The 24,036-nt window shown below is 32.4% G+C and overlaps 2 protein-coding genes and 1 long non-coding RNA gene across 3 annotated transcripts in view; 1 reads left to right on the top strand and 2 right to left on the bottom strand.

Annotated features, from left to right (window-relative positions):
* The window catches only part of LOC139519624 (angiogenic factor with G patch and FHA domains 1-like), a 31,564-nt gene extending 25,840 nt beyond the window's left edge, over positions 1–5,724 (top strand). Inside the window, exons 11-13 of the mRNA XM_071311819.1 lie at positions 1,037–1,167; positions 3,321–3,420; positions 5,394–5,724. Coding sequence (XP_071167920.1) covers positions 1,037–1,167; positions 3,321–3,420; positions 5,394–5,636 — 474 coding nt within the window. The 3' untranslated portion in view covers positions 5,637–5,724. The remainder of the gene's footprint in view (positions 1–1,036; positions 1,168–3,320; positions 3,421–5,393) is intronic.
* Positions 5,725–19,061: 13,337 nt separating this feature from the next.
* LOC139521355 (GATA zinc finger domain-containing protein 14-like) lies at positions 19,062–19,928 on the bottom strand. The gene has a single exon (XM_071314834.1). It carries the CDS (start codon positions 19,926–19,928, stop codon positions 19,062–19,064), a length of 867 nt encoding a protein of 288 aa, XP_071170935.1.
* An 846-nt stretch (positions 19,929–20,774) lies between these two features.
* On the bottom strand, positions 20,775–23,172 carry LOC139519592 (uncharacterized). Its single transcript, XR_011663630.1, has 3 exons — positions 22,642–23,172; positions 21,829–21,897; positions 20,775–21,066 (listed from the first exon to the last, which is right to left on the bottom strand). It is a non-coding gene; the product is annotated as an uncharacterized lncRNA (long non-coding RNA).
* Positions 23,173–24,036: the final 864 nt, after the last annotated feature.

Genomic DNA, 24,036 nt, shown 5'->3' with positions numbered 1-24,036 from the left:
TCATTATCTTGAATATTATTATAGATAAAGATAAACTGTAAACAGCAAAAATGATCAGCAAAGTAAGATCTACAAATAAGTTAATATGACCAAAATTGTCAATTGACCCCTTAAGGGGTTATTGTCCTTTAATGACAATTTTTCACAATTTGTTCATCATATTTGCTAACTTTAAAAAATCTTCTCCTCTGAAACTGCTGAATGGATTTGGATGAAACTTAGCATGATTGTTCCTTAGATTATCCTGCACAAAGTGTGTGCTTCGATTTTTGATCCGTTAAAAAACATGGCCGCCGTTACTTAAAATAGAACATAGGGGTCAAATGCAGTTTTTGGCTTATATCTCAAAAACGAAAGCATTTAGAGCAAATCTGACATGGGGTAAAAATGTTCATTAGGTCAAGATCTATCAGCCCTGAAATTTTCAGATGAATCAAACAAACCATTGTTGGGTTGCTGCCACTTAATTGGTAATTTTAAGGAAATTTTGCAGTTTTTGGTCATTATCTTGAATATTATTATAGATACAGATAAACTGTTAATAGCAAAAATGTTAAGCAAAGTAAGATCTACAAATAAGTCATTTGACCAAAATTGTCAATTGACCTCTTAAGGAGTTATTGCCCTTTAAAGACTTTTTTCACAATTTGTTCATCATGTTGACTTACTTTAAAAAATCTTCTCCTTTGAAACTGCTGTATCAATTTTCAGCGAAACTTAGGCTAAATGAGTTTTAGAGTTTCAGAGTATCTAGTATAAATTTTATATTTCATTTCCTTGTATGTCAAGAAACATAGCTCCTATGGCTAAAATAGAACATAGGAGAAAATGATTTTTTTTTTGCTTTTGAAGAAAATAGGACGATTCAAAGAACATTTGAATAAATTGAAAAGCCAAAATAATCATTGATATGAGATTAAACCAAAAAAATTCAGGTGAGCGATTCAGGCTCTTGAGAGCCTCTTGTTTAATGAAAGTTATAACCCATCAACACAGCAAGAAAACAATTGCAATCTTATTATGTTTGTCACAACAGAATTCCTCGTACACAGACAATGCAGCCGCCATTAATAATCCTGCCTACCAAGACAAAGCCTCAGAAAGGAGGAGGACAGTAGGAAGTGACAATCCTCATAAACTTGATGATAAACCATCCTCTGTTCACAGGTATAAAGTTATTCATATTGAATTTGAAGTGTCCTGTTGAATTTTGAAAAATCTCTTGGATTACCAATCAGACAATAAAGTTCTCTTGAGAAAATAAAGGGCTTTAGAATACAGTAAATGATGCTAAATTTTGTCTTTTTATTTTTTAAAAATCATGTAAGATTGTAATGATGCAATATATAATAATTGTTTCAGTTTTTAAATTTTTAATTTACAACTCTAATATATTTCTACCATGAAAATCATTTCAGATTTATCTTTCTTGGTACAGATCACAGTTATAGAAGTTTCATTTTGCATTATTTAATTTTTAGCTCACCTGGCCCTTTCTTTTCTCATCACTTGGCGTCTGTCGTTGTCGTCGTTAACTTTTACAAAAATCTTCTACTCTGAAACTACTTGGCCAAATTAAACCAAACTTGGCCACAATCATTATTGGGGTATCTAGTTTAAAACATGTGTCTAGTAACCTGGCCAACCAATCAAGATTGCCCCCATGGCTAAAGATAGAACATTGCAGTTTTTAACCAGATTTTTGTGACAAAAATGTCGGTTATTGATTTGGGGATGTACGGCGGGCGGGCGGGCGGGCGGCCGGGCGGGCGGCAATCAAATGTTGTCCGTGCATTAACTCATGAACCGTTCAACCAAAGCTTTTAAAATTTAAATATGTTATTACTGACAACTATACGAAGGTCAAGTTCAATAATGGCGATTTTGACTTTTACCGTTCAGGAGTTATGGTTCTTGAAAGGCGGCAATCAAATGTTGTCCGTGCATTAACTCATGAACCGTTCAACCAAAGCATTTAAAATTTTAATATGTTATTACTGACAACTATATGGCGGTCAAGTTAAATAATGGCGATTTTGACTTTTACCGTTCAGGAGTTATGGTTCTTGAAAGATTGAAAAATGGAGTTTTCAGTCGTGTCCGTGCATTTACTCATAAACTGTTCAACCAAAGCTTCCCAAATTTTAATATGTTGTTACTGATGACAGAATGGAGGTCAAGTTTAATAATGACGATTTTGACTTTTACCGTTCAGGAGTTATGGTTCTTGAAAGATTGAAAAATGGAGTTTCCAGTCGTGTCCGTGCATTTATGCATGAACTGTTCTACCAAAGCTTCCGAAATTTTAATATGCTGTTACTGATGACAAAATGGAGGTCAAGTTCAATAATGACGATTTTGACTTTTACCGTTCAGGAGTTATGGTTCTTGAAAGATTGAAAAATGGTGTTTCCCGTCGTGTCCGTGCATTTTCTCATGAACCATTCAACCAAAGCTTTTGAAATTTTAATATGTTGTTACTGATGACAAAATAGAGGTCAAGTTCCATAATGACGATTTTGACTTTTACTGTTCAGGAGTTATGGTTCTTGAAAGATTGTAAAATGGTGTTTCCATTCACGTTGTTGCATTTACTCATGAACCATTCAATCTAAGCTTTTCAAATATCATTATTTCAAAATGATGATACTGATGACAAAATGGAGGTCAAATTTGATATTGATGATTTTCACTTTCACCATTCATCAGTAATGGTTCTTGTGATATTGCCAGGACACAAATAAATGTAAATAAATCCGGTTTGCTGTCGTTGTGACAGCCTCTTGTTGGCTTATATCTTAAAAACCAAAGCATTTAGAGCAAATCTGACATAGGTGAATATGTTTATCAGGTCAAGATCTATCTGCCCTGAAATTTTCAGATGAATCGGATTAATATTCACATAGACCAAGTTGAGCGGCACAGGCTCTTTAGAGCCTCTAGGTTAAGTTTTTGCACATTCTGCATGTCATGCCTGCCTGTAAAATTGTTTAAGCCACCATTGCAAATATATTGATGTTATGCATTCATTTTATCAAGAAAAACAATATCTAACATGAGAATGATATAGTATATAATATCACAAGAAATTGGAAGGGACAAACATATATAAATCATGCAGCTTTCTTTCAAAAATACATGTACTGTAATCAATATTGATAGGGAATTTAATTTGTAGACTTGTTGAAGACTGTACTTTGACCTATAATGGTTTACTTTTACAAATTGTGACTTGGAGAGTTGTCTCATTGGCACTCATACCACATCTTATATCTATTGGTATTCAAATATATGGTTTCTTTTTCTCATTATTTTAACAGAAGAATTGATGGAGACAACAAAGGCCACAAGATGCTAAAGAAGTTAGGTTGGACAGAGGGTGAAAGTTTGGGTAAAGATAACGCAGGAATTCAGGATCCAGTGAGTTACAGCTTCAATAAAATCAAATATAAAATGATTTGTCAATCTTTATTTGGCCTGATGTGAATTGCTATTGCTACCAGAGCCAATAAATGTATTTGGTACACATGTAGTTGTTACCAAAAAGATATACATACAGCTTTGTCGAAATGATTATGATCAGACCTTATAGTTAGCCAAATACATTTAGTAGTAATTTAGACTGCAGTTTCTCAGTTGTCTTTTGGTACTACTATTACTGCCACTCTATTATTATATTCAAATCATTTTACAGGAGCAAGAATAACTGCTTTACAAAAGCCCTTAACTGTATGATGTCATGTCATCAATATCAGTCACAGTTGCAAATACATGTACTTCATCAATCCCCTAATTAAGTCATGTTATGTAAAAAAAAAAAAAGAAAAACATATCCATGTGTAGGATATGATTGGAAAAAGATATAATTTTCTGGAATAAGATCTTAAAGAATATTTTTAACTCGATATACTTATAGGTATTCTCTTGTTACGTACAATTACACCCCATTTTCACAAGCCCTGAATCTGCACTCTGATATCTGTGACAAGAACTTCAAATATTCATACCTGTACCAATACTATTGTCCTTGAAATTCTTCAGTTATTATAATTTATTTTAAAAGTTCAGTGAACACTTATCAAGATTTATGTTAAATTCTTTCAAAGAAATATGTTTACTTTTGAATTATAGAGCATATTTATTGAAATAATATTTTGATTCATAAATTCTTTATCAATGGAATGTAATTGTATTAATGGCCCAGATAGTGCTAACAAATGAAAGTATTCAATTTTGAAATTTTATATTCAACAATAATCTTATGTTTCTCAAAAAAATGCTACTGAGATAATGTCATTATCTTTTTAAGCTTAAAAAAGACTTAAAGATTTTAAAATTTCAATATGCTTTTTGATATTTTAAATATTTATCACACTTTTCTTTCATTATCTGAAATCTTTCTATATTTGACCCAGATTTATTTATGTACTACTATCTTTAAAAAAAAATTACAGGCTGATATGAAATTTAAATTGATTTTGAATTTATCTTGTTTTGTGTTTCATCCAGTTTATCAATGCTGAGTTATCTTGGTGTATTTCTTATTTTTTGCCTTGAATTAAAAAGAATATCAGATAGAACTTGAACATTATACTGTTAAGGTGGCTCGGGACTATTCGACTGCGCATAATTTCACGCATGAATTACAAAAGTATTTGTCGTAAATTTTTTTCATATTTTGATTGATTAGAAATATTAAATCATTGTAGTTATGTGACTAATAGAATATTTTCGTTATTATCGGTATTTTTTAAAGGGTCAAAATGACATTTCACCCATTTTTACCATTTTCCCGCCAAAATTTGGGTTGTAAGGCAAAATATTTTTTTTTCCTTATCGGTGACCTATGTTTTTTATTGGCTCATTCTTTGAAGCTGTATTCCAGCTTTTCATATTACAGATTTGGAACAATTGTCATAGAACGTTTTTTTGATATTCCGAAAAAAAATATGTCAACACCTCTATTTCCCCTATCATTTCATTGAAAAATGGTCCCTTTTACATACCTGTTTAAAAGTAAAATTTTGAGCTTAAATGGTCCGTGACCCCCTATTTTTTTTCGACCAATTTGATTCATTTTCTTTAAAGAATAAAATAACCAAAAATACGGCACTTCTGATAGAAACTTCGAATACGCCCGAGCCACCTTAATGAAGAAGTTGTACTCTTAGTTTCTTGATAAGAGTATATTGCAAGACTACTCTATTTAAGATGTGTTTCAAACGCCAATTGGTTATAGTGGGCATATGAGAACCCCTGGTTGTCAATTCAACATGTCATGCTAAGTTGATGTCAAATAATACATCCCATATTTCTTTATATTCATTTTACATGTTTGAAAGGAATAATTCTTGTACCAAAGAACTGTTTTAAATCTGAATTTAATTTTTCAGATCAATGTTAACATTCGTGTCGACAAGGCAGCAGGACTAGGTGCTTACGGCACGTCTAACTCGTTATCCATTGAAAATATTGGTATTGTTAATGCCAGAAGAAGATTTGTGCAGACTCAAATTAGATTTTCAAAAGGCACGCAAGAAAAAACTAAAGATAAACAATTTGACCCCTTAATGTGGGTTCAAGGTGAAACACAAGACAATTCTTTAATAAATGAAGAGAGTAATAAAGATGAATAAAATAGAATTAACATGTGTTTGTTTATTGATTTGTTCATTGTGTACATTATTTCTTATCATCATTTTGTTATATTAAAGATAATCATGACTTGTCTTTTTCATATTGTTTAATCATATAGATGTAGAATATCATCACATTACATTTACCATCATTTAAAGGTTCAGTGAAATATATTTTTGACAGTTGGAAAAGGGGTGAAAAAGGGGGTAAGTCTTTAGTCTTCATATGGAAAAAAAAGTATTTCCCAAAAGTCATCATCTTTTACCAGCTTGAAAAAAGATATGAAGTCTAAGTTAAAAGTAGACCTTCACCAGATTACAGAATGAACCTTTAAACATAGGTAAAAATTCTCTCAAAATACTGACTGATCTTGTTTGTTAAGATCAAAATGTAAGGCTGATAATAAAATATTTGTCATGCCTGAGGGGGCATGAAGTGTGAATTCTTGTCTGTCGGTTCTAAAGTCACAAAATTGGTTTTCTGTTCTCTAAGTTTTCCTCAACTAAAGTACATGTTCTGAAACTATTTTACAAAATGCTTTTCACTACAAAACTCAGATCAAGAATTTTGGTGGCTTCATTTCGACAGTTCTTCAGTTATGCCCCTTATAACCATATGTAAGAAGGGGCATCATCTGTGTCCCATGGGCGCATCCATTTATTTAAAATCAATTAGACTTGACATAAAGACATGCATTGGTACTGCAATTGAGCCTTAGAATCACCATGAAACCCTTATAATAATGATATACTTTTGGATTTGACAAATATTGATGCACAACAGCATCTATAGTGACCATTGCAATTGTCAGTTGAACTTCCCTCCTCAGCATACATTTCAATATCCCAATTACATCTTTGTGTCTTTCATGTGTTTCATGACAATGGAATGCTCTTCTAGTTTGCCACCTAATAAAGATAAAAATAATTATGTACTAGACTGATTTCTATTGCCATTGCACATGATTTACTGATATAAATAAGGTCTTAACGGAAATGCTGATTCTTTCATGTCAAATTGTATTATTGATGTACAGTACAGTGAACATTTAAACAAGTCTGATTAGGTTCTATTCAATTGATGCAGAAGTATTTATTTAACTTACAACAGCAATCATAAATTTCCAGTAGTATTTAAGACAACTTATGATAGTACATGTAGTTGTATTATTGTATGGTGATGTGTTAAGCGTATATTTGGAAAGCATGTTGTAACTTTCATTCTAGTTGGTAGGTAATTCTGAATTACTGAGACCATGCACAGAATTTTGTATACTGGTACTTTTCATTGTTTTCTCTGTAGAAAGGGTGAAAATGAGAAAATGATGCGTCCACAGTTACATGAGACTGCAGTGTTCGTTCGTTCATGATGTTATACATAGCATTTAAATTGAGGAAGATTGTTATAAATATGAATAAAATAAATTTACCATTTTTAGCCATGAATATTTTTGCTTATTTTGCAAATAGATAATATAAACATGTGTGCATTCAGAATATTTTTTCATATTGACTTACAGTACATTCTAACAGAGGGTCTTTGAACACAGTTTTTTTCGATCGAAAATAAGAGTCCCTAGTGTGGGCAATGTGTTACTTGACATTTGAAAAGAATTTTTGCGATTGTATATTGGTATCACGTCCCAAGAATTTTGGTTTTCACACAAAATTTAGTATAAGTAAATAGTAATCTATGAAATTTTAACACAAGGTTTAGGACCACAAAAGGAAGGTTGGGATTGATTTTGGGAGTTTTGGTCCAACAGTTTAGGAGTTAAGGGCCAAAAGGGGCCAAAATTGAACTTTGTTTGATTTCATCAAAAATTTACTTATTGGGGTTCTTTGATATGCCAAATCTAACCGTATATTTAGATTCTTAATTTTTGGTCCTCTTTTCAAATTGGTCTACATTAAGGTCCAACATTGAACAGTATGTAATCATCGAAAACGATGGAATATTGTATACCAAAAGAAGAAGAAAGGGTCCAAAATTAAACTAGTTTGATTTTAACAAAACATTGAATTCTTGGGGTTCTTTGATATGCTGAATCTGAATATGTACTTAGATTTTTTATTATGGGCCCAGTTTTCAAGTTGGACCAAATTGAGGTCCAAAATTCAAATAAAATTAAAAAATTGACTATAGGGGGTTCTTTGATATGCTGAATCTAACCATGTTGTCTTCTCTATGGTCGGGTTGTTGTTACTTTGACACACTCCCCATTTCCTTTCTCAATTTTATGTATTTAGATTTTCGATATTTGGACCCCGTTATCAAATTGGTCCACATTGAGGTCTTAAGTGTCCAAAATTGAACTTTATTTGATTTCATCAAAAATTTAATTCTTGGGGTTCTTTTGATATGCTGAATCTAATAGATATAGGAAGATGTGGTGTGAGTGCCAATGAGAAAACTCTCCATACAAATAACAATTTAAAAAGTAAACCATTATAGGTTAAAGTACGGCCTTCAACACGGAGCCTTAGCTCACACCGAACAACAAGCTATAAAGGGCCCCAAAATTACTAGTGTAAAACCATTCAAACGGGAAAACCAACGGTCTAATCTATATAAACAAAACGAGAAACGAGAAACACGTATATATTACATAAACAAACGACAACTACTGTACATCAGATTCCTGACTTAGGACAGGTGCAAACATTTGCAGCGGGATTAAACGTTTTAATGGATCCAAACCTTCTCCCTTTTTCTGAAACAATAGCATAACATCACAACAAAGAAAAACATACGATAAAATATCAATTGGCAGACTTAACTCAATCAAAAAACGTATGATTAAACAATGAACGAATAAATTTGATCTGCGATATCTGAATACAAATGCACAGTTAATTAAATATTAGAGACAAACATTCATGACCAAAAAGCTAACAAACAAATTCAAAAACAGGACATGACTGAGAAATATTTAACCAATCAATGTTCACTTTAGAAAAAAACCGGTTTTTTTATAATCTTGAAGTTTATACAAATGTTGTAAGAATAAGTGAAGACATTACAAATAATCAAAGCTGGTGTACAGACAAGATCCGTATAAATAAAAAATGACAAAAAAGCATTATAAACAGTATCAACAGGTCGAATTAACCATGTATTTAGATTTTGGATATTGAACCTTAAAAGGTTTTTAATTTTAGACCACATTCATTCTGTGTCAGAAACATGCTGTGTCAACTATTTAATCACAATCCAAATTCAGAGCTGTATCAAGCTTGAATGTTGTGTCCATAATTGCCCAAAATGTTCAAGGTTCAACCTCTGCGGTCGTATCAAGCTGCACCCTGCAGAGTATTTTATTTTATAAACTCCTTCCAAATGAATTTCTTCATGTTTTATGCCTGAAATGGTAAGTAGGGGGACGAAAATACACTAAAACAATTTGGGTCATGAATTTTAAAGTTATTATAATAAGTAGTAATTTGGTCCAGCTGAAAAGGATAAAAAAAAATAGCACTTCAGAAGCTGTCATAAGATTTCAAGACATATACTTGTCCATATTTTGAGTTAGAGCTGATGATATCTATAATTTTGATATAATTTGTCCAAAAAGTAGTACAACACACTAAAAATATTATTGAGAAAATGTAGGTGGGATTTTTTTTATTTTCATTTATTGTCTAAAAGAAATACACTCGGAAATAACTGTGTTCTCGGACCAGAGGTAGGTTCCAATTTCTCCTGTTGATTATTTCACACATGACAATTTTCCAGATATCTTTCTTGAGATTTTTTGTCAATGATGTGCCTCGGCATAAATTTGTATGATATGTAAAATCTCTCGAGTCTGTCTAAAGATAGGGATGTCACTTTTAAACAGTCGTCTGTAAATCTGTTCCACCAAAAAAGGGGTTTGTTCAAACTCAGACTGTTCTCATAAAACACAGGCACGCATCTCAGAAAAAAATTTCCTACATACCTTTATACATAAAGGTTTATAAGAAAAAAATTCTGAAATGAGTGCCTGTGCTAGAAAGCTAAAAAAAAAAAAAAAAGAAGAAAAAAGCAGTGGCGGATCCGGCCATTTTAAAAAGGGGGGTTCCCAACACAGAGTAAAGGGCTGGTTACAACTATATGCTCCCATTCAAATGCATTAATCGGCCAAAAAAAGGGAGGGTTCCAACCCCCGGAACCCCCACCCCCCTGGATCCGCCACTGAAAAGTAATATATTGGGGATCTATACAAACCATTAAAAGTTCTTTAGTTCCAAGTCCAGTATTATTATCGCTAAACAAACGATTTGTTTTTCTTCAAAAAAATCCTCTTGCGAGTACAAACTACATTGAATTGTCCCCGGGTTGCCACTCAAATTTTAAAAATTAGAAGCCCATAGAACAGTAGTATATACCAGGAACACATCCCGGTGTAACACATATGTACATCTCTGCTTAATTGCGTTTTTCGCATTTGATTTCTGTTGTTGGTGCAAAAGTGTAATGTTGACTAAAAAATTAAGTACACTTATCTATAAAATATTAGCAGATTATTAAAATCAAACTGTTCTTTCATATACCATTTCTTGATCTTGATGATAATAGATTAGCTTGTGTCCAAGTTTCATATAATATATGTTCCCGAGTACAAAAAAGTAATGTACTAAAATTGGACTGGCAGAGATAAAATTCTATGACGTTTTGACAAAGAAATTGATGAAGAAACCTAACACCAGACTATCAACATGTTAACTGCCAATAAATTATCAGTATAATACGGGAAAAAGAGAGAAAAACATATTTTCCTGAAATACTTTTGCTCTTGATACTGTCATTTGGTTACATGCACTTGTCTCACTTCTGTACAATTTACATAAAACGCATGAAGGTTTGAGAAAATGATTGATGTAATATGAACAGACAAATAAGTCTATAAAATCTTATACTGAACACTTGATAATGGAACAGATCTTATTGTACGGTTTTGAAATTGGGATATTGTAAAAATAATGATCTGAAGAGAGGTTAATCAAAATGTTAGATTTTTCTACTCCAAATCTAACATGGGCAGTATAAACGTCTGTATGATTCCATTTCGGATGAGTGCGTGGCAAACCAAGCAAAATTTAATTATCAGCAATTAAGTTACCAACCATTTACGGACTTCTCAAGAAGTCTTACTGTATATGCTTTCAAATAAAATTATGGTTTATTGTTTAACCTGCGACTTTTGTCTCAGAAAGCTCGACATATGGATAGTGATAAGGCGGCGGCGGCGGCCATAGCTAACTTCTTAAAAGCTAGATATATTTTAGAAGGTGGACGACCTGGATGCTTCATACTTTGTATATAATAGATGTCTCATGTTACGAAGTTTCCGTCAGTCACATGTCCAATTGCCTTGACCTCATTCTCATAGTAATAATAATGATAAATTCTTTTTTTAAAGAGGGTAAACTCAGTTAGTTACAATAAACTAATCTTCCCTGAGGCCCTCACATACAATTTACAATATGTACACTTCAATCAAAACAGATATTTACACATAGTTAATTTACAGTCATGTAGTTCAATGTATTGTTATTAACATAAGATATAATGCTGTTTAAGATATATACATGAAACTAAAAAATCAAATGAAAATAAAAAATATACAGATACATTGTAGCAAACATTTCTTATCAGGGTTGTGTTAGGTACTTCTTGATACTTTGCTTAAAAGTAAAAGTGTTCTGAGCTTTACGCATTTTGTGTGGTAGTCCATTCCATAACACTAATCCAGAATAAGCAAAGAATTTCTAAATAGTTCAGCTTTTGGCTTAGGAACTTACAGATCACCTTGAGTGACACCTCTTAAGGAGTAAGGATTATTATCTGATTTCAGGTTAAACTTTTGAACTAGGTACATTGGTGCTTCCATATACATACATTTGTATAGAAGTAAATATTTGTGGTATTTTATTCTATTGCCAACTGTCATCAACCCAAGTTTTTTAAATAAGGGGGCTGAGGGGGATAAAGGATCTGCATCTAGAATTAATCTTGCTGCCCTTATTTTTGGAGTTTTAAAATTCTTGTTATCCCTTCATTTTTACATTCACCCCAAATAATACAGCAGTAGTCAATTAAGGGAAGAATATACCCATTGTAATATGTTTTCCTTGTATTTAATATAAAAATTTCTTTATTTTAGAAAGAAGGTATATTCTGGATGATATATAAGCACAAACTTGGCAATTTGATTTTTCCAGTTAAGTGTGTTGTCAATTTTAACACCTAATAATTTTTAACATGAAGAATTTTGTAATACTTTTGAATTTATTTTTGAAGTTTGGTTGATAAGTCTGAATTGATAGTTTTTGTTTTGTTCCAGTAACCAAACATTTTGTTTTATTTGCATTAATGAACATGTTGTTCAGTGACGTCTTAAAAAAAGATTTTTTGTAATGTTAAACTCTCTCTTATTATAAGTGATGGGATAAATATATTTTATATTTCCGTACCTTGCAAGGTCCTTATGCCTGTCAGACAGTTTTCACTTGACCTCGACCTCATTTCATGGATCAGTGAACATGGTTAAGTTTTGGTAGTCAAGTCCATATCTCAGATACTATAAGCAATAGGTCAAGTATATTCGGTGTATGGAAGGACTGTGAGGTGTGATGTCCAACTGGCAGGTGTCATCTGGCCTTGATCTCATTTTCATGGTTTAGTGGTCAAAGTTAAGGTCTTTTTATCTAATACTTTAGACAATAAATCAACTATATTTGGTGTATGGAAATATTTTATGATCTATACGTCAGTCACTCAGGTTTTATTTGACCTTGACCTCATTTTCACGGTTCATTGCTCAGTGTTAAGTTTTTGTGTTTTGGTCTGTTTTTCTTAAACTATTAGTAATAGGTCGACTATATTTATTGTATGGAAGAATTGTTAGCTGTACATGTCTGTCTGGCATGGTTCATCTGACCTTGACCTCATCTTCATGGTTCATTGGCCATTTTTTAATATTCTTTTATTTCTTATTTTTGTTAATGTTAAGTTCATGTGACAGTTGTAATAAAGCTTTATATTTAGGACTATCAACATAATATCAATGGTTAGTATTAAAAGAAGGGGAGACATTTCAGCGTGTTCACTCTTGTTGTCAATCTGTCTATTCTATAATAAGTTGGTGGTTTCGGGGCTTGTGCAGTCTTGTATATGTCCTTTGAGTTTGCTGTGAGGAGGCACTTTGTCGAACGCCTTTGAAAAGTCTAGAAGGATGATATCAATTAGGAATCTCTTTTCAATTTTGATGTTATTAAAGACGACAATTGTAAGCTTTGCAGGCCTTTAACATTTAGAAAAAAAACCGATATCGTTTAAGTCGGCTATAAAGTACCACGATATGAAAAACGTGAAACAATACAAACGCGAAAACAAACGGTCTGGTTCATTAAAAAAACAAATATGGCCTACTTTGTACCAAACATGACGACTGAACTTCGAGGCTCCTGAATTTGGCCAGACACAAAAAAATGTGGCGGGGTTAAACATGTTTGTGTGCGCTCAACCCTTCCCTTACCATGCACAGTGATGTGGCAAAACAAAACAATTTAAATTAAGTACCAATTACATAAACTAAAAAAATGGCACTAGGCACAAAATTTACCAATGTAAAAATAATAGAAACAAAGCACCAAAATAAGTGCACTAGCAAATTATTACTGAAATCTAGTTCAAAGCCAAATACAACTTATAAATAACTCAGACTAAACCTATATATATCGGTCATGTTTGATACATGAGTACATCAAAACACACTAAAGGCCAGTATGGCAGACCGAAAATAAATCAAACGATATGTATACATTTTGTAAGTACTCAAAATTTACTGACCTTGTCGAAAGTAATTAATTAATTAACAACTTTAAATATATTTTGTCGCACTCAAAAGGTAAAATGATCTCATAAATACCGTATAATATTTAACTTGGAGTTTTGGAAGTTACTCATTTGTAGCGATGTTATGTCTACAATAAAAGATAAAATCTGAAGTTCCTTAAATGATCACAAGCAATCTTGATAGTTGTGGACATGGGAACTCGTGCCTTAGTTCGACATTGTCATATAAGGTGTAAAGTAATCATGTCTGCTACATTTCACAGGAACAATAGAAAAGAAACATAAAACGACCGTTATTGCAATGTGTTTATAAATTATGACCTTGAGTACGTTGTCTTTAAACTGTTTTAAAAAGTTGTGAAGTCAGGTCACTGTGCTTCGGAACGAAATTAACAGTTTATGCAACCAGTTAAATATAAGTAAACTATGCTTACTATAACAAACTGTGATTTCTGAATTCATAAATTTTATATGTAAATCGATGCATGAAATATTTTACTGTTAAATAAAATGCAAAACTCACATTTTAAAGCAGTGAACTGATATGTTATTTTTACTTCATACCCAAAGTAAGAACAGATTTCCATCTGAATATATATTTTTTTTTATTTCGGAATAAAAAATATACCCTTTTCAGTCTGATAATTAAATTATTTAATGTTCTCACTATTAGTGTGTTGATGTATTTTTATATAAATTTGGTTGCCATTTAAGAGTTTTCAATTGATTGTGGATTGCTTTACGTCCAGTGAGCGTATTTTAAGGAAGAATTCACTGTCACCTTTACCATATACCATGTTTAAGCAAAATTTATATCGTGCACAGCCTGTCAGGAGAAAAAGAGAAAAAAATATTTAGGGTACAATTGTGTTAGTTTGCTTCCAAAATGTGTCACTGAACTTTGACGTCTTCAGTTTGACATGTCTAAGAGGTTCAAGTTCAGAGTTGCAGTCATCCCGATATTGTGTCCTTAAGCTTTCACTGCATGTTATTCATCTTCATTAATATATTTTTGGTGTTAATTCCACATGATTGGTCATCAGCAGAATTGTTGTAGCGCAATTAATCTTTCGTATTTTTCATGCATATATTATATGACAGTATTAGATGTGGTACAATTGCTAATGAGACAACTGTCCATCAAAGACTTTTAAAAACAAAGTAACAACCACAGGTCAGCGCATGCCCCTCATCAATTCTAGCCCTGGCGGGTCAAAACGTAAAATCTAAAGGCCTAGTTTAAACTTAACTATAACACACCTGCGAAATCGCGGGCATTAGAGCTTGTGAGATTTTGTGTCTGGAGAATTTCAAAAAAGGTATCAAAATTCATAGTTCCTTTATTTTCGCGTTTCTGTACTATGAACATACGTACTAGTATGCTATAAATAAAGTGTATTTAAAATATATCATAACAGACATAAACCAACAACAACAACAGGACTACAAGATCCTGGTTTTCGAAACACACTTCAAGAATGTGGCATGCAGGGTTACACATGTTTTGGGCGCTTTGGTGTGGGCAACACAGCTTTAGAACAAATTGTAAAAAATCATTTGAAAATGGATCGGTACGAAACACAAATGTCAATTCCAAGTTATTTGAAAGAAAGGACACTCTCAACACAGGTTTCCTTGATGGTAATACATAATTCAGAGTTGTGTGATGAAATTAATTCATCTGTTTTATTTACTAGGGTTTAACTTATTATTACTTTTATTACGCTGAAAAATTGTTATACGAACTCGTATAGTTTGAAAATTGAACGGTTGTCTACTTTCGATTTTGTTTTGTTTACATTGCTATGTACCTGTATCTGTATCTGTATCTGTATATTTTCTGCCAATATAGGCACACCTTCAGTATGAAGTCAATATATCCCTTCACCAATAGAATGTCATACAGTAGTGAATTACAATATCCAATCACCAATAGAATATATATAACGATGTACACTATTTACAAATGTCGGTATATCTTTACAGTCTGTACAAATCACACACGTTCTCATCTATAAAATCTAAAAATGAGTCCTTAATAGAAAATATGAGATTTGCAGTCCACACACAACATTTTTTTTCATTAAATAGGGCTATGATCTTAAATTAATTTTTTTCTAGATCTTTTCTGATCTAAATTTAAAAGTTTGTATCTGTGTAAATGAAGCTTATATATTAATGTTCTACAAGCAGGCTCTATATGGATGTTAATAAAAGCACAAAGTTCACTGGTTAGAGAGGTACCACAATAATTTACTAGATGATATGGATTGATAATAACATGGATGAAGTCTACATCTATATCATGCATATTAATGTTTAGTAGTTCTAGCACTTTGATATATTGTTCTCGGAGAGATTTCAAGAGAGACATTCTTTCAGTTTCTAAAGGTGTACATGAAATCAGAAAATGTGAAATGGTTTCATCCTCTTTACCACAAACTCTGCAGACGGCAGATACATCATTTTGATTAAATTTTGCTCTATTTGTCTGTAAGATGTAATTGCCAGTAGCAAATCTGGTCTTAATGGGTAATTTGATTATGTCTCTACAATTTGATGTATTTGTTGTAAGAATTGGATGTATTCTTTTTGCCATATATTCACCAGATATGTATTTTAAGCTGGAGTATTTCTCTGATTCTTTATTAATTTTGTCATTCCAATAGGTATGTATTTTTTTGGTGATTAAACTTTTCCATTGCAATTTTCCTAAAGGGTTATTTAAAAAATCCTGACAGTCCAAAATGTCATATTTCAAACATATTTTCTTGATTTGGATGAACCAACTATTACTTTGGTTTGTCTTTAAATGTAGTTGTCTTTCTGCTAGTCTCCATTCAATGGTAGATCTATCTGCTCTTGTAATATTTCCGTATAGAGATAATGCTTTGAGATGTAGTTCAGCCTCCATAGGTAGAGATCCACTTAAAATGTATACCGCAGGATCAGCTGTATTTTTGGCTAATGATAGTATTTGTTTTATCATTTTCTTATGGAATTGATGTATAGAATCCAAAATACGGCCAGATGGAAGTAAGATTTCAAGGCCATAGGTTAAAATAGGCATGACATAAGTATATAGGATCGTTATAGCTGTTCCAGGATCCAAACCATTCTTTCCATGTAGACCTGTACCCATAAGACTATAGAGTGATCGTCTTGCTTTTTTCATGTTCTCCTCAGCAGTAAGTTTTGCAGAATTTTTTTGACATTTTTGTATTCCAATGTGTGTGGAATGTTCTACAACTGGCATCGGATTTTTATTGATGTTCCAATAGTTTTCATCGATTTCAATAGATTTAGTAGAGGTACTAATTGGTATGACTACACTTTTTGTTGGTTGCAACGTGTAGCCCTCTCTCTTACTGAAGTTGGCAGCAATGTCTATCAACATTTGAAGTTCCATAGGGTTGTTTGAAATTATGGCTACATCATCAGCACAAGTTGGGGCACAGCATCCAATGTCACCTATATGTCCACCCAGTCCTGTTCCACTTAGAATATTCAATAGCGGATTAACATACAGTTTATATAAATCAGCGCTAATGGCTCCACCCTGTCGTACACCCTGTTCTATCTCTAAGATCTGTGAAGTGTTGTTTCTCCATTTTACGCATGAAGTTGCATTTTTATATAAGCTATCTATTAATATTATAGATTGGTCTGAAATACCGGCTTGATATAATCTCCGTATTAAATTTGAATGAACCACTACATCAAATGCAGATTTACCATCTAAAAGAGCTATATATGTTGGAAGTTTTAAATCTTTGCTCTCACGTTCAAACTCTTCAATCATAAGTTCACATAATAGAGGGGTGGTGTTTTCTGTAAATCCTCTTTGGAGTGGATTCTGATTTTTCAGGATAACTGGATTCTCCCTTATCTTGATTATTTTCTCTATAAGCTTGGAGTATGTTGGAGTTACGGTAATACCACGGTAGTTTTTAGCACTTTTAATATCACCCTTATTCTTATATACTGGGAACAATATTCCAATTTTGAGAATGTCAGATATGCAGCCAAATTCAAATGATTTCTCAAAAAGTAATTGTAAATATTGTTGAAGTTGTTTTCCACCATGTATGATGTTTTCTGCATTAATGCCAAAGTAGTCAACTGCTTTATTTCTATTTAAATCAGATATAGTTTTTTCCATTTCTTTGTTTGTTATTGGGCAATGTTTGAAACGCTGTTTGCAAATGTCCATTATAATTTTAGCTTCATTTTCAATCAACTCAAGATATTCATTGTCATAATTTGGATTTGGTATTTTCTTTGCCAGTTGATGAAAATGTTTACTCCAGCCCTCTATTATATCTTCATTATAAAATATCTCATCATCGACATTTAACTGGTCAATAAACTTTGATAATTTTCCTCTTTGATTTTTAATGATCTTGTGGAACATTTTACGATCCGCTGTTCTAGCATCAACCAATTTTTGACGTTCACATAGCCTTCTTTTAGCAACTTCCAGTCTACATTCTTTTCTTAAAGCATGTGTTGTTTGTTTTTTATTTTTCAAATATAAATTATCAGTCTCTTTCGGTCTGCCATTAATTTTCCATTTAAAAAATGCAATCTTTTTGTTTTTGAGAGCGACTTTAATTTCTTCATTCATAACTTGCAGTTTTGGTCTTTTCCTGCCAATTTTTCTAGTTGGGATCAGAGCTTGAGTAGACTGTTTAATGATTTCATTGAGTTGAGTAAATGCATTGGTTATGTCTTCAACAGATTTGATTTCTGAATTTTTATTTGAGAGTTTGGAGTTGATGTTGTTTTCATACTTTTCCTTATCAATTCTATCCCAGTTAATCTTTGGTTTTAAAAAATCATTCAGTGATTTTTGCTGAATTAAATAACGGCGATGTTGAAGGACCATTTTAATTGGATAATGGTCTGAGACATTAGCACCTATGTCTAGTTTCTTGATTTCAAGAACAGAATAGCTGTGGTATCATGGCCATTAGAGTGTATAAATGTGCTGCCAGTAAATTTTGTTTCTGAAGAATGATCTTCCATAAATTCAGTAAAGGAGGCCTTTCTTTGTGAGGATGGACCATTTATGATATCTTCATTAAGATCACCACCTATAATAATTTGATGAGTAAGTTTGTAAGTGCATACTATTTCATTTAGAAGAGCTATGCAGTCTTGAAATTCATCTATATGGTCAGAAGTACCTTTACAAGGCAAATATACAGAAAGTATGATAAGATTGGGTTCACCAGATATTTCAATTCCTTGTATCCTCTCATTTCCTATGGTTAAAGGTGTTATAAGAGTGTCTACTTCTTTTTTCCATAAAATAGCAGTGCCACCATAGCCTCTAGGCATTTGAATAGGGGGAATTGGGTCCAATGTATCAACAGCTTTGCCAACTCCAGTAAATTTATCATTGATTTCAGTTAGTAGAGGTAACTGGCAATCAAATAACCAATGTTCTTGTAAAAGAAAAATGTCAACATCACTTTCTGTTTCTTTAAAAAACGGGCCACAGGTTAAGATATTTTTACAATTAAAATCTAAAATATTCAGAGTCTCATATGTACAAGTATTTACATCTTTCTCATTATTTACAAGTTCGGTTCTTTGTATCGACTGGGGTTGAGGCTGGCCAGTTGTAAAAAATGAGTTTGTTGAGGAGTTGGATGAAAATATAGTGGCTGTCCAATGGTAGAAAAATAATGTTCAGAATTTTGAGTTTGCGATTGGTTTGTATGCTTTTCACTATTCTGAGAATTTCTATTCACTTTCTCTAAGTTGCAATTGAACTTTGGCAGCTTGTTTTTGTCACAATACGTTGTGTGCTGAGTATTCACAGGTTTTGAGTTTATTGTAGACGTGTGAACATTTGTAGGTTGTATCTCAATAAGATTGTCTGTACAGATGTTGTGAGTAATCTCTGTATTTTGGTACGACGAAAAGTCTTCATTGTGTCCTTGTTGCCAATTATGATGATAGTTATAATAAGGTTGAGTATCTCTATACTGTCCTGAATAGGCATTGTTGTAATTCCAATAATTATCAGAGTAGTTTTGTCTTTCATAATTGTATTGAGGATTAGAACTCGTTTCAGTATTGTGTTCTGAATGATCATTGTTTGATTCTAATTTGTTCAATTCTTTGTCGATTTTATTAAGTACAAATTTTGTGACCCTTTTTCTCATGCCAATAATCAGTTCATCTTCCTCCTCTTTAATTTTAGATTGAGAATTTGTTGGATTAGAGTTGTTTACTACTGAATTTATAGGTATTTGCTCAATTCTAGTCTGTAAAGTTTTGATTGTATTTTCGAGCTCAATGTTTCTTATTTCAGCTTTATGTAATCTATCCATAATCTTTGTTTTTTCTTTCATATCTTCGTTGAGCATTGCTTCCTTTATTTTTAATTGCTCCTCTTTCTTTTTCAATTTTAGTTCTAGAGTTCTTAATTCTTTCATCTTACTTGATGTTTGTATTTCATTTTGAGTGTTGACAGTGTTATGATCTGACTGTTTATCTAAATTGGCCGTGTTTTTGGCAGAGCTTACAGATGTTATCAAATTTGGTGTAGGACCAGAATTGTTGATGTCTAAATTTTGAAGATTGTGAGATGTTTGTTTCACTACAGTATGATGAAAATTTACTGAGTTTATGACGGTATCTTGGTCCTCAATTCCAATACATGAGAAACATTGGTCGGTTGTTTAGTGGATTAATTTATAAACTTTTATTGTTACACTAAAATTGTACAGCATTTAAATCATTTGCAATATGTCGTTATTTTTTTCAAATTTCCATAAAACATTAAAATGCAATGTTGAATCATCAGCATATAAATCCATGTTTGGTTTGCAAACAACAACATATATACAATACGAAATATAAACGAATCTGCACCAAAATCTATGAATATTTATAATATTTAGAATCAGTAACGGACCGGTCGTGGTTAGCATACCCGTAAATATTCCGATCGGTAGTCGTAAACATAAGGGCCGTCATTCAAACGTTTTAGCATTAAGGGTTAGGTAATTATAAACACTCATATGGGTATACATTTACAATTAATTCTCCATAGGCCGTAATGGTAACGTTTTCCTCCGTTGCTCAGTCCATATCGTTTACTTGAACATGTATGATGGCTCATATCGAAGCTGATACATTTATACATGTCTGGTTAAATTTTCGGGGTGGCAAGTGAGATTACTTTTTTCGCAAATTGATGGACCCCGGAAGATGGTGAAAAATGTCAGTCTCCTCATGAAATAATCCCAAAATTCTGATCATAAAATTCAATAAAAAAATTGTCCTTTCTAATAATTTATTTCAGGTCAAATCTACATCTTTCTTTTCTCATCACACCAGCTCTATAAAACAGTTCTTATTGTTCATTTATGTCCATTTTTAAAATCACAGCATCCACAATTGTATGGCGGACTAATATTTTTTTTAATTACGTCATCTGAGTTCCTCATCTCAAGGTCTATTAGGGATCCTGACCCATATTGAAATTCATACTTCTGATTTTTCAAAATATTTTTATGTGATCTTCATCGGTATAACATTCTGAATAAATCTGTGTATTTTTGTCCATTTCTGAAAAAAAATAAAGTTGTTTTAGCACTATAAGGCAATGACACTTTCGTCGCTATATTAATTTATTTTGAATACAATGTGTTTGTATAATTAATTTCTTCCAGAATACCTTCACTAGTCAAAACAAGGACAAAACTTCTGATTATAACCTTTAATTACAATACACAGACCCTGTTAAAGCATTCTATAAAATTTTCTTGTGCCTTAAAGTGCATTTTGACAGAGAAATTATGTAAAAATGAAGATTTTATAAAAAAACCAACACCAAAATAATTATTCTTACTAGTGGAAATCTGGTATTTAAAACTGTGGAAAGCACTCTTAACTACTTGGAAAGTCATCTTTATCATATAATTAGAGTGCAATATAGTGCAAATTTTCAAAACTTGTCCTTTCACATAATTCTATTTGAGAAAAAATGTTTTTAACATGTATTTCAGTGAAAACCTTTTATTAGTGAGAAATCCACATGAGGTTTTAAAGGAAACATTGTGACATCACATGTATTATGGCGTCATTAAATAACGACAGATCAAAATAGAGCTAAATATAGTTTGCAGTGTTACGTGAGAAACAGTTGCCGCAAGATTTAACTCGAAATATTGAGTCGAAACGATCTGTAACTAAGCCTTTTCATTTAATACCAAGACCATAGCAACAGTTTTCATATTTGCATATTTTTAACATACCGACTGTAATTTCAATTGCATAAATACCATAAATAAACAATTTAGAGCTTGCCTAATAAAGCAAAATGCTTACCAGTTATTCAGGACTTTTTAAAATCTCTAGTTTGCCATCTCAGGTTAAAAAGTAATGATATGTCTGGAACTGAAATAAGACAAAAAAATTACTCAGGCTGTGTTATCATTTGATTTAAATACATAAGTACTATTGAGAGAGAAAAATCTAATTCTTGAAAGTTTAATCACAAAGAAAGACAAATGCTTCTCCCTTGTGGCTTAGTCACCTTCATTTAAACCTTTTATTTTAGAAGCAATGGGTAGTAGCTAACTAGCTTAATAGTTGAATAGGTGCAGAAATATTGTTTTCAAAAAGGTTTGACCCTCCCCCTTTTTCACTGAGAAATGACAATATCTATTGTTTTGCTCAAGCGCATTAAAAATATTAGTTCATGATTTTCTTAAAACATGTACATGTTTTTTCTGTTTTTTTTGCATATGATATCTACTGACCAGGGGTCAAATCATTGGATAAAAGCACATGCGATGATGTATCTCACTTTACTCGTATGAAGTGTGTTATCTCCCTTGATTATCAGGTATTCCTGTAGACCGAAGTGATAATTACATAACAAAGACTATATTGTGTCATGTTTACTTACAATTTAATAATATTTAAAAGTTGTTTCTTGCCTTTTTCAATATAGTAAACAAATTCCTTTCGGATCTCTCGGAAGTAAACAAAGTGATGATTGTGCCTAAAAAAAGTGTTCAGCCCCGTGCCAGTAATGCATTTTAAAAGCAAAGTTTCATTGAGTTTTTGCTGATCTTTATCAATAATATTTATCTTAAACCATTTATAATAACTAGGTATAAATAAAAAACTACTAACCATCATTTTCGGTGGTGTACAAGGTGAAATCATCCATAAATCAGCCTGAAAACTTCCGGAATTAAGCTTCTAATTTGGGTATACATTTACAATTAATTCTCCATAGGCCGTAATGGTAACGTTTTCCTCCGTTGCTCAGTCCATATCGTTTACTTGAACATGTATGATGGCTCATATCGAAGCTGATACATTTATACATGTCTGGTTAAATTTTCGGGGTGGCAAGTGAGATTACTTTTTTCGCAAATTGATGGACCCCGGAAGATGGTGAAAAATGTCAGTCTCCTCATGAAATAATCCCAAAATTCTGATCATAAAATTCAATAAAAAAATTGTCCTTTCTAATAATTTATTTCAGGTCAAATCTACATCTTTCTTTTCTCATCACACCAGCTCTATAAAACAGTTCTTATTGTTCATTTATGTCCATTTTTAAAATCACAGCATCCACAATTGTATGGCGGACTAATATTTTTTTTAATTACGTCATCTGAGTTCCTCATCTCAAGGTCTATTAGGGATCCTGACCCATATGAACAAGACATATGATTTCGTCCGAATTAAATGGTATGGTCCAAAACCTTAGTATATAAGCTGATGCGCTGTCAGAACAAGGTCGCTGATGGTATAGTCAAGACGTATATATAAAAAGCAAAAAGGTAATTATTTACACTTTATAAAAGATTAAATAAGAATCTGCGTACCTGAATAAGGTTGCAGGAGTATTAAAGTTGTATTTACGCATCGGGTAATAAGTGCATAGGCGACTGTTCGAAAATACGTGCACTGGTTAGGCAGTGCACAGTCTGAATAAGCAAGATAGTGCACAGGATAGTAGCGCATAGATGGACATCAGCAAAGTTTGGAATAGTGCACAGATTAGCACTGGTTCTTGATTAACAAAAAGTCTAGATATGTCCTATTTTCGGTGCAAAATATAGTTAGCATGCGTTTTGTGTCCGGGGATACATGGACACGTATGTATGTAACTATATAAACAGATAAACAATCAATGTCTATTATAGTGGTAACAGAAGCCCAGTGTTATATAAAACGTGTGATTTAGACGGACACAGCTGGACAAAAGGTTACTACAGAAGCCCAAGTGTTATATAAAACTTGTGATTTAGGCGGACACAGCTGGACACACGGTTACTTCTATATAAAACATAAAAAAAACCTACTGACTGCAGGCGGACACAACGCAATTTCTATATAAAACTTTCAAAATCTGCTGGCTACAGGTGGACACAGCTGGACACCGTGCTATTTCAATATAAAACTTCTAGAAATGAGGGTATACAGTCGGACACAAGTGGACACAACGTATTTCTCTATAAAACTTTATGAAATAAGGGGATACAAGCGGACACAGCTGGACACAGTACTATTTCT

Source organism: Mytilus edulis, chromosome 4 (genome assembly GCF_963676685.1).
Source record: "Mytilus edulis chromosome 4, xbMytEdul2.2, whole genome shotgun sequence".
Lineage (NCBI taxonomy): Eukaryota > Metazoa > Mollusca > Bivalvia > Mytilida > Mytilidae > Mytilus > Mytilus edulis.
The sequence above is the reverse complement of the archived record's forward strand: the minus strand, read 5'-3'. Positions and strand labels throughout refer to the sequence as shown.